Source organism: Triturus cristatus, chromosome 8 (genome assembly GCF_964204655.1).
Source record: "Triturus cristatus chromosome 8, aTriCri1.1, whole genome shotgun sequence".
NCBI classification, from domain to species: domain Eukaryota; kingdom Metazoa; phylum Chordata; class Amphibia; order Caudata; family Salamandridae; genus Triturus; species Triturus cristatus.
This window is the reverse complement of record NC_140591.1, coordinates 86,892,511-86,912,592: the sequence shown is the minus strand read 5'-3', so window position 1 is coordinate 86,912,592 and position 20,082 is coordinate 86,892,511. Positions and strand designations below refer to the sequence as shown.

Sequence of the window (20,082 nt, the reverse complement as noted above, 5' to 3'; positions counted from 1 at the left end):
AAAAGAAATATTCACGCAGCAGAACATTGTCGCCTTTGCCATGTGGAGATGAAGGGGTGAAAAAATAAACAAAGCCTCGTTAACATATAAATGGTCTTTTAAAGACCTGTGAAGTACTCGGGTGCGGCTGCGATAATCTCTGAAACGGTCTGTGTGTGTGCGCACGCCCGGGAAGCTGTCTCGGACCGGGCGCGCACGCACGACGTGTGCTCTGCGCGCCTGCCTTCAAGCCCTCACTGCGAAGGCCAAGCCTTCTGTTTGGGTGGGCCAGGCTCATGTTTGGGTGGGCCTGGCCCACCCGGCCCACCCGCGAGAACCGGGCCTGATGGTGACATTTCATGTGCTGCATAATTTACGTTTGTGGGCACATTTTACAGCATAATTTGGCCCTCCATGCCACATACTCCTAGTAGCCCTGGCAATGATAAAGCTCCCGGGAGCTGGCATTAAAGTGAAATATTTCCTAAATTGCATGGTTCCCCGTGATATATGTTTTTAATATTGCTACATTTTGTACAATAAAGGCATCCACAAATATATATATCATTCTTATATAGTTTTATATCTATATATTACACTTGCAGTACTTGAGCCAGTGTTGTATTTTTTTTCTTTATCAAGTTTGTGCCATTTATTAAATCCACGTAAAACTCTTCCCCCCCCCCCCCCCCCCCCCCAAAAGAAAGAGCACCCACTTTGGGTTCTTTGTGATGTTCTTGGTGAAGCAGGGGCCAAGAAAGGCAGGTGCGGGGAAGGGTGTACTAAAACGGCCATTTCCTGTTTTAATTACCATAGGATTACAATCGGATCCTGTAGGATCCTTGGCTCTTCTACACAGAAAAAAAACAGATGAACAGAATTACACCAAATTGGCACAAAGGGAGAACTTTACGCAAGGATTTTTCTTTTGTTGTGGTGTAAATCTCTCCGGTAGCTTTCTAAAAATGAACATTTAAAAAATTGCTCAGCTAGGACATGAAGAGGTTCAGTTTTTGAGATATCTGGACTGTTAATTTGAAAATCCTCCAAAAATGAAAGGCAGCCCATTGAATGAGGGAGCTTTTTATCCCTTCGTGTATTGTAGATGCACAAATGGGTTCTGATCCTCAGCCCATCACAGAAACATTTCTGTTTTGCCACCATAACTCAATGCGGTGCACTGTGCATTGTGATGGGAAAAGTAAAAACAAACGAACATACCCAGCAGGAGCTGGGTGTCTGTGGACAGCTGGGTGCAGGGGCTGGTCTGAGGCAAGGCACAATGGTCAATCCTGCTGCAGGCGGCTGAAGACCGCGGGCAGCAGGTGTTGGCCACTTGAGGACAGTGGCAACAAGGCCAACTTACACTGCACTTGGCTGAAGGCCGTGCACTATGGGTTTGGCTATCCAGGATGGGCGGAGGCCAGGCCAAGCCCTGAGACCAACTCCATGTTACAGTGCCAAAGGAAATGCGCCACAGGTGTTGTCTGACCACACTGAGATGGGTGCAGGACGGCTGAAGACCGTGTTGGCCACTTGAGGACGGTGGCAACAGGGCCTTGCTAGAGGCAAGGACCTCCGGCCAACTCAGTCTGCACTTGGCTGAAGGCCGTGCACTATGGGTTTGGCTATCCAGGATGGGCGGAGGCCAGGCCAGGCCCTGAGACCAACTCGATGTTACAGTGCCAAAGGAAATATGCCACAGGTGTTGTCTGACCACACTGAGATGGGTGCAGGACGGCTGAAGACCGTGTTGGCCACTTGAGGACGGTGGCAACAGGGCCTTGCTAGAGGCAAGGACCTCCGGCCAACTCAGTCTGCACTTGGCTGAAGGCCGTGCACTATGGGTTTGGCTATCCAGGATGGGCGGAGGCCAGGCCAGGCCCTGAGACCAACTCCATGTTACAGTGCCAAAGGAAATATGCCACAGGTGTTGTCTGACCACACTGAGATGGGCGCCGGGGCTGGCCAGAGGCCCGGCCCGAGGTCAGCTCCGCTCTGCATGGCTTTAGCCGCCCATGGAGTGTTGGGCGCAGGGCCTGGCCAGAGGCTAGACCTTTGGCCAACCCCCACTGCACACGGTCAAAGGCATGCTCTATGGGTGTTGGATGCCTTCGTGGGGGCAGTCCCTGAGGTCAAACCCCGCTGTGCAGCTGAGGGTGCCCACAAGTGGAGGTTGGTGCAGGTAACCTTTATGATTAAAAAAACAAAACACTGAAAACAAACATTAAAATGAAATTATGGTTATAACATCTTAAAAAACCCTGAGAAATTTGCCTAATAAAAAACACAGCTAACTTGGATAAATGGTTACAAATTTAAACCACTGAAATGTGCAAGTTTTGGTTCGAGCAGAATCCATAACTTGTACAACAGCCAAACAAACCATAATTCATGCATTAAATACCTGGAAAAATAATCTATCTGGGTGCAAATTATTTTGTGCACCAGGCCCTTAGTATCTCATTCAGGAAACAGCTTAATGCGAGTTATAAAACACAACACTGCGCTCTCTCTACACGACTATCCAGAGAAATCAGCGCTCACTGTTTATTTTTTTAAAACATTCAGCCATTGCTGGCATAACAAGAGAAATATATACATCAGTACTGACAATTCGACTTCTCCAAAAAATAGTAAATCTACACACCTATGTTTGAGTGTAGAATTATTATTTTTTTAAATCTCCAAGAATTCCAGTACTATGGGAAGTTGCAACAGTCACAGGAGTACTCAAAAGCAAGTAGTTACTCATAGGTAATTAATGAGGGGCCACTTTTTTTTTTTACACATATAAATGCTTAGCAAATGTACATATTGTTTTATTTCTTTTTCTCTGGAGTGTAAAGGTTTTTTATATTGAAAAACCATGTTTTTACAACAGCCCGAATTTTGGAATTTCCTTCTACCTTCCCATCAAAGATAGTGAGTTTCTCTTGCATCAGTTTTGTATATTCGTATTGTTTAGCAAAAAGCAGGGGTAAGGCTTAAAGGGTTAAGTGACCTGGACAGGAACCCTTATTCAGTGCTCCAGAGATAGGACTGCCTGTGAGGTGGCAACACCTCTAATGCCACCAGATAATTGTAGAAGTAGTTCGGGAGAGACAGACAGTACCTGGGTTTTTTTAAAGAATAAATGCCCACAGAGTTCCCTGCATCTTTGAATGGTTTTTATTACCAGCACAAGGATTTAAAGCCTGATGTGAAAGAATGTACAGCCAAGACGTGTTTTGCCCAAAGTAGCTTGGACGCCTGGGGCTTTCTCAAGGCAGAGAATCACAGAAACAATATTCAGTCTCTGGTAGGGTGATAGTATTACCCTTGACAGCCCCTTAAAATAAAACCAAAACAGAAAAAGAAAAGAGAGGTTTAAATATTAAAACCAAGTTTGTGAATACTTAGAAACTGGTGTTTGAGGGTGTTCACTAGATTTACGTTGTGGAACATTCAACTCCTCCTCCCAGGAGCAGATTTCTCCCCACAAAATATAACAGTACAAAGGGTATAATAATACTTGTTGGTAAATTGACAGGCGTGTTGAAGTTTACATTTTGTAAATTGCAAAACTAAATTTGCACTCAGAACGCAAAATATATAAGTTAAACTCTACTGAACAAATGGATGTTCGAATTTGAATTAGGTTCTGCATGTCAGAAGTAAAGCAGTAATATGGAGCGAGCTGAACACGAGACACAAAGAAAAAAAAATTACATTTATGGTTTTTAATGGGGCTGCTTATACCTCTGCCGATGTGGATTCCACAGTCGCGTCTTGCTACTGAGAGGATAGTGGGATATTAAATGCCACATGGATTTGCTGCCTCAATGCACTTTCCCCTAGTTATCTGTGTTTACTTCACGTATCATAGTATTATTAGTGTCACTTTCAGAAACTGACCACTTACGAGATATGTAGTTCTTGGGTTTGTAGAACCATTTCTGTCAACTATTCTCATGTAAGCTAACGATGGCTTCCAGCTTTCCCTGTACCAGGAACAGAAGAGTCTATGGTAGACATCTTGTGACCTTTAAAAGTCGCAGAGGCCTGTTATACTTGAGGGAAGGTCCTTGTATCTTTGGCTTCCACTGCTTACAGCAGGAGAGATCACAGCCCCTAGCTGCCCTTTACTAGGATAATATGAAACATGTCCTGCATGTCCAATAATGTCGCAGTTCATTAAAATATCAGAGAAATCTATGCCTAGGGGGTGTGGCGGCGGAGTACATACCTGTTTCTGCAGCCTTCTCTCCTCCCGCTTCCTCTCAAGCTCCGCCTCCTTTGCGGCTTCCTCCTGCCTCTGACGCTCCTCCTCTTCTGCCTTTAGCTGAGCCTAGAAAAAGATAAGTCCATTTAAAGGATTCCAACTAACTGGCTATAAGAAGACATGCCTACATATTTGACTTTTCTTTTTGCTTTACAAAAGATTAAATTAATGGTATGTTAAAAATGGATCTCTGTCCACATCAAAAATCAATAATATCTGCACTACATATTTAGATTGAGGGTCCTATTATCAATACAAATTGAGATACATGCTTTATTAAAAAACTACAAAAGAGTTATTATCAATTTTTCTATTGCTATATGTTCCCACTTTCTAAGTCTCTTTATGAACACTTTATGTTATCAATATGGCCGCAAATGTACGTGAAAAATCTAATGTGTAGCATACATGTGCACAGTACAAGGCTATTTACCTTTAACAAGCATTGTTCAACAAGCAACATGCATGTGCTTAGAATAAACCAGCTCTCCTTCCCTTTTGGGTAATATTTTAATATTTTTGCACAAATCATGTTTAACTTTTTAATGTCTAGGCTGTTCAGCTATGATGAATCATCTTTGACCTTCTAGGAATCCTGCAGCTTCTTTAGTGCTAGTAAAAGAGGACTTTGTTGCCCACTGGCCTTCCTGTGACAACGGCTTCCTGCCATAATGCGTATGGTGGGAAAAAAAAGAGTATGGCTTTGAGGGCACTTGGTGAAAATGTCTGGTGGAAGAACCCGAAGGCTTCTAAAGAGACACTACCAATGTACTCCAAAATAGGCAACGGTGTAAGAGTGGTGGACTAGTACACCCTGGACTTCTTCCCAAAGCCTTGTAAAGTGTCTTGGAGTTTAAGCTCATTCGCGTCTGTCAGTATAGTACTGGGTGATAGGCTATGTTTACAGTATGCTGATGAGAATTATATCTTATAATTCCATCTGTGGCTAGAGTCCACCATAATGGGGCATAATCCACTGGATGCCTCTTCGCTTCGTGACGCTAAACCTTCTAATAATGAGTTTCCGTAATTCACATCATGACTTTCTTAATTTTCTGCCCAGTCCTGGCCTTCATTATGTTGTCCCAAATAAGGGATGGCCTTCATTTTTGTTTCAGAGGCCAGTTATGTGTGATTTCATTACAAGACCGGAGGCTACCATTATGCTTACACTTTTAATTGCGTCACCAAGCAGCCGCCCGCATACATCACAAAGGAAGTATTCCAAATAGAACATTAACAACAGTAAAAGGCATGAGCCCACAGTATTCTGCCTCTTTTAAATGCGGCTCCAGGCAGATAAGTTATCCTTTACATTCTTTCTCTTACTACATTTTTAACTGTATTTATTGATATTTGGTATCTATTTGTTCTTATTCTATGTATTTGAACTTCTTACATAGCCTGTTGTGTTACAACTCTTTTACATAGCCTATCGTTATATTTTTCATACAGTTACTGATATATTTTCTTGTACTGGGTTTATTCAACCTTTCATCCCAACAGCGCGCCCTTCGGACGCTCTCCCTCGCATCCATTCCGTTTCTGGGACTCACCCCCCATTTCCCTCCCCTTCGTTGCCGTCTCCCTACCTCCAATTTACGGAGGTGGGATCATGATCACGCGTCCTTCCGCTCGTTGCTTGTTCGTTTGGCGCTCCCTACCCAACTTTATTTGGTGAAATTTCGGCACAACTCATGCGCGCTTTAGCACAATTTACCGATTTTACCGTCACATTCAAATCTGAGGAATGAACCTTGGCAACGCGACGCTAGCGTCGTCGCGTTGCCAGGGAACATTCCTCGAATCTTCCGGCTGTCCTTGGTTCAGCCTCCTACGCGTCTTAGCTCCATGGTAACAAATGAGGAAATAACCTTCGGTGATCGCGCTCGAGCGCATTTCAATCACCGGAGGAGGACGGTTGACCAGTGGGACAGTTGTTCTGATCTCTTGCCTGCCTTAAAGTCTGTTATAAGCAAAGGAAAAATACCTTTATTTACCCAATTATTATATACAGCTATTATTGACCTTTACCTTTATCCTTAGTATAAAAAAAAAAAAAAAAAAAAAGGAGGGGAGAGTGATATTACATTTATTTATTTAATTAACCTATATATACAAACAAACAAAAAAAAGGTGAAGAATAATTTACTTCTACCATGTCTGACTGACTCGGACGAAGCTGAGGCCAGCGCTCCTACCCCCAATTTTAATAATGAGACCTTCAAAGACATCATCCATGAGGAGATGAGATCCTGTATGTTGGAAACCTTGTCCAAAGTTATTACTTCTAAAAGATCTTTCCTATCCGACGAGGACACTACCACAGACCAACATACTAACGAAGATCTCACTGATATAAAGGGAAAAAGAGCAAAAAAATGTAAAAACATACAGTTTTTCCCGAAGAGCACTGGAGGTCCTAGTACCTCTACTTTTACAAGAGGCCACCATACCTCTTTTTCCCTGGGTGTCCCTAGCGGCACAACATATAAAGGTGTCCCCAGCGGCACAACGCATAAAGGTGTCCCAAGCGGCACACAATATCAAGGTGTCCCCCGCGGCACAAAATATCCAAGTGCTCAAAATGGTAACCTCACTGATAACAATAATGATGATGATGATCTTTACTTTGACGATGCCTCTGATTCACCTGACGAATATCTCCTAGACTTAGACCACGATGATCTAGAGTTTAGTTCTCTAGACGATGACCTCACTCACTCCTCCAAAGATACCATCCTTGATCCTCTAGGCCAAGAGATGTTCTCTCTTCTCAACATCAAACATCCGAGGAGCTCAGAATGGATCCCTCACGATCATGTGGGTAAATTCATTAATAAATGGCTTAGAAACCCGCTTGACAGGGACGCTAGAAACCTGCTAAGAGCGGAATATTGCCGACCCAACATCGGAGATAAAGCCTCTCAAACGCCAAATCTCAACCCAGAACTCATAAAGTATCTTTTCAAGCTGGGAAGAGACCCTAGGAAAGGTATGGAGAGATCTCTAAAAGGCTGCCAAGATAGGGTCCTTGACATCCTGGGCCCACTGGCAAGAATCATCGATATTTCGGAAGAAAGCCATATTAATGGCGCTCCCCTCGACACAGAACTCATTAGAGGTCTTAGTCAAAGAGCCCTCGTTCTTCTAGGCAACGCAAATGCCAGCCTAAATTCAGAGAGGAGAAGAGTGGTCCTCACCAAAATTAGCCCCAAGCTCAGTGATCTAGCAGACAAAGAGCCATCTGCCAACCCTAATGGCTTGCTTTTCGGGGAAGACCTGATTAAGACTCTAGGGAAATACGTTTCTACGTTCACAGCCCTAGATAAAGCACATCAGAATATGAAGAGAGTGTTTAACTCTAATAACCTTTTCGGAAGGGCCTGTAGACGGGGCCAGTCTTCCGGCCGATTCAACAGAAGGCCCTATCCTAGAGGAAGAGGATATGGCGGAAGGGGCTTCTTCAACCCAAACACTCCCCAATTCTTTCCGCAAAGAGGAAGAGGGTTTCGCTCAAGAAGCTTCAGATCCCGCGGAGCATCTACCGACAACAGTAACCAAAGTGAGTACAATTTCTACTTCTTCTCCTCACCCCCTTTTCCCCAAAGTGGGTGGGAGACTCAAACTCTTTTTCAACAACTGGAAGTTGATAACACAAGACCCATGGGTTTTACATACCGTGAGGGGATTCATGATAGACTTTACCCAAACTCCTTACCAATCTTCTTTCCCAAAAGAAATGCCTCTTTCCCTAGATCAGGAAAAGATTATAGAGGAGGAAATCTCCTCTATGCTTCAGAAGGGTGCTATAGTAGAAGTCCCCTTAGAGATGCTAAAATTCATCAGCACCCTATTCCTTGTCAAGAAGAAAGACAAAGGGTGGAGACCCGTCATAAATCTAAGAGCCCTCAACAAATTCCTTGTCTACAGACACTTCAAAATGGAAGGGATTCACCTTCTGAGGGATTTACTTCTAAAAGAAGACTGGCTTGTAAAGTTAGACCTAAAAGACGCCTACTTCACGATTCCTATGGCCAAAGCTCACCGACCCTTCCTTCAATTTCTTTGGAAAAACCATCTTTTCCAATTCAAAGCCCTCCCCTTCGGACTTTCATCAGCCCCCTGGTGTTTCACCAAGGTAATGAGATCAATCGCTTCGTGCTTAAGAGAAAAAGGTATTCGCATGATACTTTATCTAGACGATATCCTCATCCTTTCTCAGGACCATTGTCAAATTCTCCAAGATCTAAATACTGTGATGGACCTTTTGGAAAACCTGGGGTTTATTATAAACAGAGAAAAATCCATCCTTTCACCTTCAAAAAAACGAGAATTCCTTGGCTTTTCAGTAGATACCACAAGTTGTCTACTACTCCTTCCTCCAAAAAAGATATCCAAAATAAAAAAAGAAATAAGACATATCCTAAAACTTCAGAGTTTTCCCCTAAGGGAACTAGCCAGATTACTAGGCCTCCTTTCCTCCTCGATACAAGCCATCTTCCCAGGCCCTCTAAATTACCGTGCACTTCAGAGAGTGAAAGCAAGGGCCCTTCAATCGGGCCTTTGGTAAGGAGACCTTATCTCGCTAGACCAGGAGGCCAAGGTAGAACTGACCTGGTGGTTAGACAACCTAGAGGCATGGAATGGGAAAGCAATTTTTGGCTCAACTCCAGAATTCGTTTTAGAATCAGATGCCAGCCTTCATGGCTGGGGAGCATGCTTCCAAGGCCAGAACACTGGTGGAATTTGGTCTCTGGAAAAATCCTTACATCATATAAATTTTCTGGAATTGACAGCTGGTCTTTACGCCTTGATGAGTTTCAAACAATTCATTCAGGGCAGGTCTATCATCCTAAAAATTGACAATATCTCCGCCGTCGCCTACATAAATCGGCTAGGTGGAACCAAATCTGCCGACCTCTCCAATCTTGCCAAGAAACTTTGGATGTTCTGCTTGGAACACAAAATCGCCTTAAGAGCCGAATATCTCCCAGGCAAATCCAATGTATCGGCAGACTGGAACTCAAGATTCCTCCTAGACTTCAGCGATTGGAAACTCAAAGTCTCCGTCTTCAATTCCCTCAACATCTCCTGGGGACCTCTAGATTTAGACCTCTTTGCCAGCAGACTAACCTTCCAAATCGTGAATTGTTACAGTTGGATGCCAGACCCGGGTGCTCTAGCAGTGAATGCCTTCCTCCAACCTTGGCAAGGCAGAAACAACTACGCCTTTCCCCCCTTTTCCATGATTCAAAGAGTGCTTCAGAAAGTCAGACTCCACCAATGCTCAATCGTGTTAATCACTCCCTTCTGGCCCTCTCAAGCCTGGTTCCCAACTGCCCTAGAGATGAGCTACGACTTTCCATTCCTAATTCCCTTCCTTGCGGACCTTCTTACAGACATAGACGGTCATCTTCACCCCATGGTCCAATCAGGGAAACTGAACCTTCTTGCCTGGAGAGTGTCAGGAGATCCAATGATCTCTCAGGACTTTCGTCAACAGCTTCAACTCTCCTCGGCGAATCTTGGGCCCCTGGCACACACTACCGATACAACAACATTTGGAAATCTTGGGTTCGTTGGTGCTTGGAAAGGAATCTGGATTCCGTTCAGGCACCTATTGTTGACATAATCAATTTTCTAGTGGAACAATTTGAAAGAGGCCTTAGTTATAGATCTATCAATTGTTATAGATCTGCCATCTCCGCTGGTCACTCCCTCGTCAACGGTAAGACTATTGGTAAAAACGCAATTATTTGCAGGGTTCTTAAAAGTATCAGACTCAGAAGACCTCCTAGACCCAGATATCAATCCCTCTGGGATGTGAACCTAATCCTTGACCTTTTTTCAGATTGGCCCATTAATACACTATTAGACAATAAAAAACTTTCTATTAAACTGGCTACCTTACTTTGCTTAATTTCCTGTCGTAGAGTCTCTGATGTCAAAGCTCTGGAGATATCTAATAGATCTTATAACATGTTCGGAGTAAACCTTGAGCTCTTCAGAAGAACAAAGACCATGTCCAATTCTATCTTTTATCCTCGTTTTGATGATTATCCCAAACTCTGTGTGGTTGACTGTATGAAAGAATACGACTCTAGAATGAATTCTCTTCGACCTCCTACTGCGAACCAGTTGCTCATCTCCTTCGATAAACCACACAAACCTGTTTCTTCCAGTTCTATCTCTAGATGGGTTAAAATTGTGATGAACCTAGCAGGTATCGACCTTAATATTTTTAAACCACACTCTATCAGAGGCGCTATGGCCAGTAAGTCTTTCTGGTCCGGAGGTAAGTTGGACGATATCCTCAAGGCTGCTGATTGGTCTAATGCTCGGACCTTTGCTCATCATTACTGTAAACCTATCCCGCATGTGTCTGACGTAGTATTACAAAGCTACCAACAAGCATAATGGTAGCCTCCGGTCTTGTAATGAAATTGCGATTCTCCTATTAACATGACCAGAGAATCTGGATTTCATTAAAGACACGGAGGCTAACATTATCCCCCCCCCCACTCTTTCCCTTTGGAGGTTGTTATGCTTCTATAGAAATTAATCTAATGTTTATTATTCAATTCTATAGATATTGTTGACTTGACTTGTTATTGTTGACTTGACATACTTTTCATGCTTTTTATATATTGTTGTTTGACATCAGTCTTTTGCTCTTGTTATACTTGCACTAATTCTCTCTCTTTTGCAGATGCTCTCTAAAGAATTTTGGATTAGAGTTTCTCTTCTTCTCCATCTTCGGTGTCCTACCTTCTATGACGTCCTACGTTTCATCAAGACGTTTTTTCTTCATTTACTAAAGTTCAAAGGATTTTAACGAACGAACTTATCCTGTTTTTTCGCGATTTAAAAGAGGCAGAATACTGTGGGCTCATGCCTTTTACTGTTGTTAATGTTCTATTTGGAATACTTCCTTTGTGATGTATGCGGGCGGCTGCTTGGTGACGCAATTAAAAGTGTAAGCATAATGTTAACCTCCGTGTCTTTAATGAAATCCAGATTCTCTGGTCATGTTAATAGGAGAATCGCAATTTGTATTTCATTTGCCAATAAATGTAAAGATATATATTACCAAGCTTGCTATTGCTAATTTTAGTATAGATTTATCAAGACTGGCTGATGGTAATGCATTTCTACTTTGTCTGGCTTATTAAAATCTGGTACTCCTCAAATCTGGTTTTAATGCAATTTCATGTCTGCCAGAAATCTGATGCAGTCAGACCTATTTTCTCAGACATAAAATAGCTTCCCTCTTGCTATAGTTGATAGGTCAAACTGGTCTGGGTTACTTTCAAGGCCTTTTATAACCAGTGTAGTATCTGATCAGTAAGCTCCAGATTGTGCCAGCATTCCATGTTGACCCCCCAGCATTAGCTTGGTTGAGTCAACAATCTGTGATTTAGACAAACCAGGTATCCTAGTTGGGCGTCCTCTGCTTCTGCTCCACGGCTGTAGAGTAGCATTTTTTCTAAAATGCACAATCATGCAAATGTACAATGTCGAGTGAAAATAATTTGTTATTGAAATTTTGGGGTTTTAATGATGCATAGAGTCATAACAGATGAATCAATCATGTTGCACTTGAAACAAACTTACTGAGTCATTTTGAAGTGTAATTAACACTTTAAAATAGTTATGCCACATTTTAATAGGAGGTGCCATTTTCTTTAATATGGATGCAGTTTTAGGTGTTCTGTTTTTCTTGCTCATTTCCCTCCCCAATCAGTGTCCCGCTGTGAAACATTTTTTTCCTCTTCTTTTGCCAGAACAAAGAGTGAATGACGTTACGGGTTCAAAATGGACTATTGTATTAGGCAATGTGTATTGTGAATGCCGCATTCATGTGTGCCTAATTATCATATTCAAGGACTGCTGCAGGAAGTTTCGCTGAAGACGTGCTGGTTTTATGAGCCATTGCTTAAGAAATGTTTGATATTGTGCTGATCATCTCCAGAGTGCAGTTCTGCGAGAGTAGGTGGAATTTCCCTCACCAAAAGAAATGGTTATCGTTAAATAATTGCGTATTTTTAAAATATTATGTTGCTGTTTCTGATTTGCCAATGCAACCCTAACCATGATCATCCCATGTTGTATTTGTAGAACCTATTAATAGAATTGTGATATGTGTATAAAAGTTCTTGGGTCTTAGAATTCGGGGGCTCATTCTGTGTCCCTGGGGTTACATGCTGCCTGTTTTGGCCTCACTCATTAGGTCTCGGCTAGCGAAGGCTGCGCTTGCGCAGTCTCGCTTGCGAGATTTAACGTTTTTCAGTAGTGGGGCTTGAACCCGCCCCTCTTCTCCATTGGCTGGCCTCTTAAATGCAGGTCAGCCATTGGAGAAGAGCTTTGTCTGTCGAAACAAGCCCAGTCTTTTTCGGATTCGGGGACGTGTTTTTTCGCTTCTTTCTCTTTAAGCCCCGCCCCTTTTACACTGGTGGGCGTGTTTGTAGTTTTTTTTTTTTACAGGGATGTTCTCGTGTTTTTTTTATATGAGCCGGGGAGGAAAGCAGGCGCGATGGGGCAGAATGCAGCCTCGGCTCCCAATTCCCGCAGCCTCCTTTGTTCTCTGCTCGGGCTCTTCACAGCTGAGAAGGAGTCCCATTGCACAGATGCCGAGCCGAGTCTCCAGGGAGAGGAGGGGAAACGAAGAAGGTAAACAAGCACTCCAGCTAGTGAGCTACGGGTGCGCTGCAGAGTTTGGCGTGGACTGAATTTTACCCAAAGGTTCAGAAGCTTAAGAAATGCGACACCGAGCACCCATTATGTGACTATGCTGTAAGCACAGTGCAAGCGGCATTAAAATACAACATATTTCCAGTTCTCGGCTCCTCAAAACTGTTCTCGCGCTCTGTTCTTACAGCCTACCTCACCCTCCCCTTCCCTTGGAAACCCGTGGCCAACGGCAATCTTTACGTGGAGGAGGGCGGCCTCACGGCCAGAGCGACCGACATTGCGCTCGGAGGACCGTGTTTCAGTCTTGGTGTCGGCTATTTTTTTTTGTTGCATATTTATATAGCGCGAACTCGACCCGAAGGTATTGGAGCGCTTTACATAGCACCGTATTTACATTACACATTCAGGCACGGGGAGATTAAGTGATTTGCCCAGAATCACAAGATGTGGACGCGACCTCAAGGTTTGAACCCTGGTTTCCTGCACCAGAGGCGGCAGCGCAGCCGATGGACCACATCCTGTGATTCAGGACAAATCATTTAATCTACCCGTGCCTAAAAATAGGATCGTGAACTTGTGTGTTGTGAGATCGCGCTATAAAACTACACAAAAAATACATACCAAACTGCGATCGAAAGACTACCTATGGTAGGGTGACCAGCATTTTAAAGCCAAAAACCGGAACATTTTTAAAAAATAGCAGAAGGACTACAATTTTACCTCACCTGAGTACACAGAATGACAGTGCTCCTCAGCAGAGAATTACAGAAGAGACAGTAAGAACATAAATAGAACGCAATGTTTAAAGTCAGCAGCATGTCTGTGTGTGTGGCTCTGTGGAAGTGTGGGTGGTTCTGTGTGTGTGTGGGAGGCTCTATGTGTGTGTGTGTGTGTGTATGTGTGTGCCTCGGTGTGTGTGGCTCTGTGTGGGTGGCTTTTTTTGTTGGTGGCTCTATGCGTGGGTGGCTCTGTCTGTGTGTGGGTAACTCTCTGTGTGTGTGTAGGTGGCTCTGTGTGGGTGGCTCTATTTGTGTGTGGTTTGCTCTATGTGAATAGCTCTGTGTAGGTGGCTCTGTGTGGGTAGCTGTGTGTGTGTGGCTCTGTGTGTGGGTGCAAATGCAATAGGTCTCGCATTTGAGAGAGATTAAGCTATTGACATTGTAAATAACAATGCCGTTTCTTTAAATGTTTTAAAAACAAAAAAATAAACAAAAATAATGTCATGAGCAATGCCAATAGCTCTAACTTTAACAATGCCGAGACCATTGCATTGTAAATGCTTGCTTTTTCCTGCTGCTGGGTCTATCTTGCAAAACTATGCCCTCTTGCCATAGATTTTCCTTATGGGGATCTTGTGGGTTTATAAGTTCCGCATTTGGTTAGTTTTTTTTAAATAGTATTGATTTTTATAAATCTGTATTTCTGTATTGAGCCTTTATGGCATTTCCCTGCATTCTTCTCTGTACCGCATTACTTAAACTTTATGTAATAAATCTATTTTTGTCCTATTTTTTATTTAGAACTCAGTTATTGGAGTTTCTCCTACTTATTTTGTTTACTTTGTTAAATGTATGACTTTTTACGAGGAGTGTAATCTCGAACAGCTGGAGGAACTATAGCCAAACTAATAGGATGCTGCAGAACTCTTACCCTTTGGACATCAGGTGTGCCCAGGAACTGGTGTCCTTTCAGAAGTTTTTTTAAGGCCTCACTGACAGCAAAAGCTCGATCCGCTACTGAAGTCCCTCAGCTCAACACACACACACACAACTCTTCACATTAGCTAAATATACTTAAAACATTTTCAATACAGTAAAACTCTTTGAATTCACAATAACCTCTCTCCGGTATTTACCAGTTTCTCCTCTTCACGCCTTCTCCGGATCTCCTCCAACTCCTTCCTCCGTTCAGCCCTTTGCGCCGCTCTCTCTTGCATAGCTTAAGGACAGGCAATACAATCATTTAACAAAGTTGTAAAAGTGACAGTGGACTGCTTAAAGTGAATGAAAAGGTAAATGACTTTGAAAGAGCTATTCCTTAATAGCCCCATGTCATTCCTGGGCTGGCATATCCAGCTTGGCCCTATCTTCAGACTGGTCCTAAAATTAGAGGTTGTTTGCCTGCCATGAGGGGACATCCACAATGATGAATTTAGATTCTTTCAATGTGAAGAACTGCAAAGTAGGAAGGATCTCTGCTTATTAACTGACACCGCCCGTTACATTGCTTCGAATTTCTCAGGTCTCCTGAGATGCCCAACTTTTCAGGGTATTCTGGAAATCTATTCTGTACGTGTTCTTAATTTCCCAGTTATTTATTCTTTTATGTGTTATATATACAGAGGTTGGAAGTGATATGGAATGGAACGTTCTGTTCTTTGGATCATTCAAAGATTAACAACCATATAGAGATAGGGGAGATGGGATCACTACTTCCACGTGTACAAGAGAAGATGATACTCATCTACCATGGCAAAAAAGTCAACGGCCAACTTATAAACGCTAGAAGAGCACCGAAAAGAAACCTTCTTTTGCAACTGGAAATGCTAATCGTTTGCTACCACACGTTAACCATGTTCTACCTCATGATTCACAGAAATGCAGAAATCCAGCAACTTCCAGTTCACCAATGACAAAACATTCTCAGGACAATGAACAGCTTGTCCTCGGCCCAGCCCAACAACGCAATATCACCAATATGACTAATCGCAGGTCTTCTTACAAGGATATTCCTGTAACCTACTGTGTACCTGATGTTCTAAGGTGTTACTAGCTCTGTTCAACAACTACATCAAACCACACCATGGCATCCTAGCACAAGAATAACACAACGGCTAATGTATTATGATGTTAGCAGGTGCACCCATCACAACTATTCTTCAGCTCACTACCTTACATATCTTCTTAAAATCATGGATGATAGGAGGCACCAGGAGAGGCTTCTCAGAGCTCAGATTCACCAGCCGAAGAGCTGACTGTGGATGTGGTATGGAAGTCTGCAATATTTACAATGCAGCATCTACGGAGCATACTCCTGTGCACTCACAATTGAGGCAGAGGAGAGGTTATCTTATCTTCAAATATGATTGCAAAGTTAAACATAACATTATCTGCCAGAAGTGGCATTTAACATCAAATGGAAACAAATGAAGCATGAAAGCAGTGTATGGATTGATGATGAGAGAATTCGATAGCTCCCTCCTTTTACTTTCGCTTCTTAAACGGACATCGACAAGAAAGGAGCTTGCGATGGATGGTATGAGGTCATATCGGAGAGGTCCTAGGCCAGGAAGGCAGCCTCTGCAGGTACATAGGCAATATACGGGTCAGAGGGATTCTTATCTTCCCAGTGTTGAGGAAAAGGAGAGGTCATTCCCAAGTTTAGGGAGCAGCCTTTTACAGTAAACTGTGGCTGAAGGCTAAACACTAACATTCTGATTTAAAGTTTTGCGGTAACCATTTCTTAAGAAAACAATGTAAGGCAACATCATTACCACACACATTTTTTGTGCACAAATTTACACTTTTATGGACTAACAATTGGAACCATATCAAAGGACTTGCAAACTGGAGCTTGAATGAAGTACAAAATTCAGGAGAAAATAGCAGACAAAATGGGTGGTGAGCAAGTTGAAAACAAACTCACTTTGACTGCATTGCGAAGCAGTCGTCGAATATTCTACCAAACACAGGAAGTTTACTAGCCATTGTGGATTGGCCATTCCAATACTGAATTCAAGAAGGATCTGTCATCTTGGAATGAGAACCTGGAAAGTTTTAGAAAGGACTTTAAGAGCACAAATACAGGTGTCAAAAAGCTGTTTGGTGTCTTTTCTCAGCCCAAATCCTATTCTCTCTGCCCATGCAACCAAAAAATCCAGCTCGAAATAGGTTGGGCCATACTAAATCCGGGTAATATGATATGCCTGTAAGAATCCAGGCTCGCAGAGAAAACCCACTGCCAGGGCCCAAAGGGAAACAGGTGGACAGAGTGAGCAGGGCCTCTCAACAATGCTGGACTGTGGGTACCCGTGGATCCAAGCCGAGTAGTATCCACGAGCCCACTCAGCTCTGAGGACATGAGTGCAGCCCCTCTCCAACCGTGCTCCGCCACCTGGCAGTTACAAAAATGCTACCTCTGATATATAATGAGCATACATTATATATGTGCTAGGTGAATTTAATATTATACCCCCAAAAATGCCTCCAGAGCAAGCCCATGACTATTGAAGCTTGTACCCTGAACACAATCTTTCTGGTTCCTAAACCACTAAGAACGCATTTCATGTGAAGGTGAAAGAGCAGTCCATATAATATTGACTTAAAGAAACACCTCATGATTCTCCTTCTCCACCAAGGAGAAAGAATTAGTATGAATGTGGATTCCAGCACTCTACATTGCCAATATTTTACCATCAGGGACCTCACATTGGCTGCTGTCTTTAAAATCCCTTCCCTGCAGTATCACATTTCTACAGTCATTTTCAGACTCTTTGGATCTAACAATACTATCCATAAAGCCCTTCAACCACTAGGATATTTCATGTTGACTTGCGGGCCTGGAGAACCATTTTCTGAGGCTGTCCTCCTCTTATCACTTTGTGTTTCCAGCACCATTACATTTCAGAATGAAGTCTTGCAAGTGACTGACTTTGTTGTCCAAAACAAGCTTGTGGTTTCTTCAGCTATTAGAGACAGGCTCTTGCAGTGTCAGTGTATTCTCTTCCTTCAGGGTCTTTGAAGGCTTCCCAAGAAACATTCTAGTCCTAATCTCTAGTGAACACTGCGGACATGGGCGCTGACCTCAGTACTCCTTCTCAAGTCAGAACAACAATTACCACTTGGTCTTGGAAATTCTGCCCTAGTTGGTTGAAACCTTAAGCAAAGCGGTCCATGCAGATCAAGAACTGTTATGCAGAATTACCTTTCACCATGGGGTGGGGTGATCCTGGTTGGCCTGGAGTCCTCTTGGAGGTGGACAGGACACTTTGATTATCAGGTTGGCTAACGCTCCCCACACCAGACAAAGTCCCAGGAGAGCTGTCAAAACAGAAACAGCCATCCCAGAGTTAGCTAACAGATCACAGGAGACAGATGTGTATCCTAACGCTACATCAACAGAGACAAATTGGTCAATCTGGTAAAATGCTCCACTCTGGCAAGCAAAAATACAATAAGGAAGGGCTGGAAATGTTAACATTTCACTATACAGGAAGGAGAACACATGCAATCACTGATTTTCACTGATGTGCACTGAAAGAAACAAATGGTTAAAAAAACTGAAAGGAAAACATTTATATTCAGTAATAGGTTACCTGATACTTATTTATGTCTATTGGAGTAACTGATTACTCATCCATACTCAATGACACAAAAAGAGATGCATTTGATGAATATTGTCCAAGGGGGAAGATCCCCCAGACAGTCAAGATGGAAGCCCTTATAAACATGTGACCTCCAGGCAGACTGATAAAAGATGCGTCCATGTTCTTAGTTCTAAACAGACCATAAATACATGACTCACCAGGTACTGCCAATCTTTAATATACAGACTTTGACTTCCAACAGCTCATGGTGCACACTGCCGCACATCATCACAACACCCTCCAGCATCATTCACACAGCCAGCACATGAGAATACGGCAATCCACCCACCTTAACAATAAACAATACAGAGGACTAATACAGAGCTTCTATAGCAACATAGGCTCACAGCCACGTCATAAGATTACAGCAAACCATCCACCATTGTAATATAAAAAATACAGAGGACAAATACAGATCATCTGCAGCACCAAGGCACAACCCATCATCACTCTAAAACAATCTACCTTAACTAAAAACAATGCAGGGAACAAATACAAAGAGGTCATCTACAGACTCATAGCACACTCCTTCATCACACACACAGCCAGGACATGAGATTACAGCAGACCATCAACCCTAACAATAGCCAATACAGAGGACAAGTGCAGATAGCGTCATCTACAGCTTCGCAGCACACCCCGTCATAGCTCTCAGAGCCAGGACATGGGATTACGGCGATTACAGCAAACCTTCCACCTTAGAAATGAATAATGAGGGGACAAGTACAGATCGCCAATCTGATATCATACTTACTACAACTGGTCTGTTGTACTCCATACATAACAAATTCAAGTCAATGGAGCAGCTACTCTCCAAAGAGGTACAAGAACAATGACATGTAAATTCCCTTTTCAAAAAGACACACAAGACAATGAAATGCAATAGCTTTCCAGCTAGAAAGATACCATAGTAAAGATGCACTGACACACAACCCTGATCCCCTTACGACTAGCAAGGGTGATACAACAGAAATACATTCAGCTACACTTCCATCCAGGTCAATATCTAATTAACACAGTGTTGCCTCACCTCAGCCAATCAGAGGATCCCAGCACAGTGCAGCCATAAAGCACTTGCAATACAAATACACATCCATGCACTAAACATACTACTTCCAAAAACCCACACTCAAGTTTGAAAAAGAAAGAAGCTCCCACCAGCTTCCGCCACCCTCACCCCAACAAAAGAAGGGAGTGGGCACGCGCAACAGATGGAAAAACGTCTAAAGCAGCAAGCTAAAGAAAATAAAACAATCATGTAGTTCTGTACTCGACCTCCCCATCAGTGCAGAAATCCACAAATTAGGAAAGAAGACACAACCTTCAGTGTCCAGACGTTCAAGCAGGTTAAACCTCGCATTAGCATAATAACATGGGTGCTACATTTTTCCTGAGGAGTTCACCAAATAAAGAGCTGTCACGCCACATTCAGCTCCTCAATGCGACATGTCATTACTCTGCCATGCAGCTTGTTACCCTGGGTCCAGTTCCTAGCTGGCCGTATCTTTCAGGTTTGTCCCAATAAAGCGCCGGTGCTGCCACAATGCAGCAGGTTGAAGCCACAGGACTCCCCTGTGAAACAGCTTCTCTACGGCACTCTCCTTGCACTGACCTCACACCTGAAAACACTCTTCCGGTTTTCAGCGCTGGACTGTTTTGCAAGGGCACTTCTTCGCTGGGCTGCCATCTTGTGGTTGTCGATCTTGGCCTTGGGACATGCAAACAATAGAATGTATTGCTATTCCATAAGATCTCTGGAGCCTATGGATGGGTCTACGAT

The 20,082-nt window shown here is 43.1% G+C and overlaps 1 protein-coding gene across 2 annotated transcripts in view; it reads right to left on the bottom strand.

Moving 5' to 3' along the window:
* Positions 1-20,082, bottom strand: part of CCDC191 (coiled-coil domain containing 191) — a 156,790-nt gene that overhangs the window by 27,372 nt on the left and 109,336 nt on the right. For both annotated transcript variants that reach the window (XM_085621068.1, XM_085621067.1), the window contains 3 exons: positions 17,861-17,976; positions 14,793-14,875; positions 4,208-4,309 (listed from right to left, as the gene is read on the bottom strand). In XM_085621068.1, the coding sequence (XP_085477194.1) occupies positions 4,208-4,309; positions 14,793-14,875; positions 17,861-17,976 (301 nt within the window). The remainder of the gene's footprint in view (positions 1-4,207; positions 4,310-14,792; positions 14,876-17,860; positions 17,977-20,082) is intronic.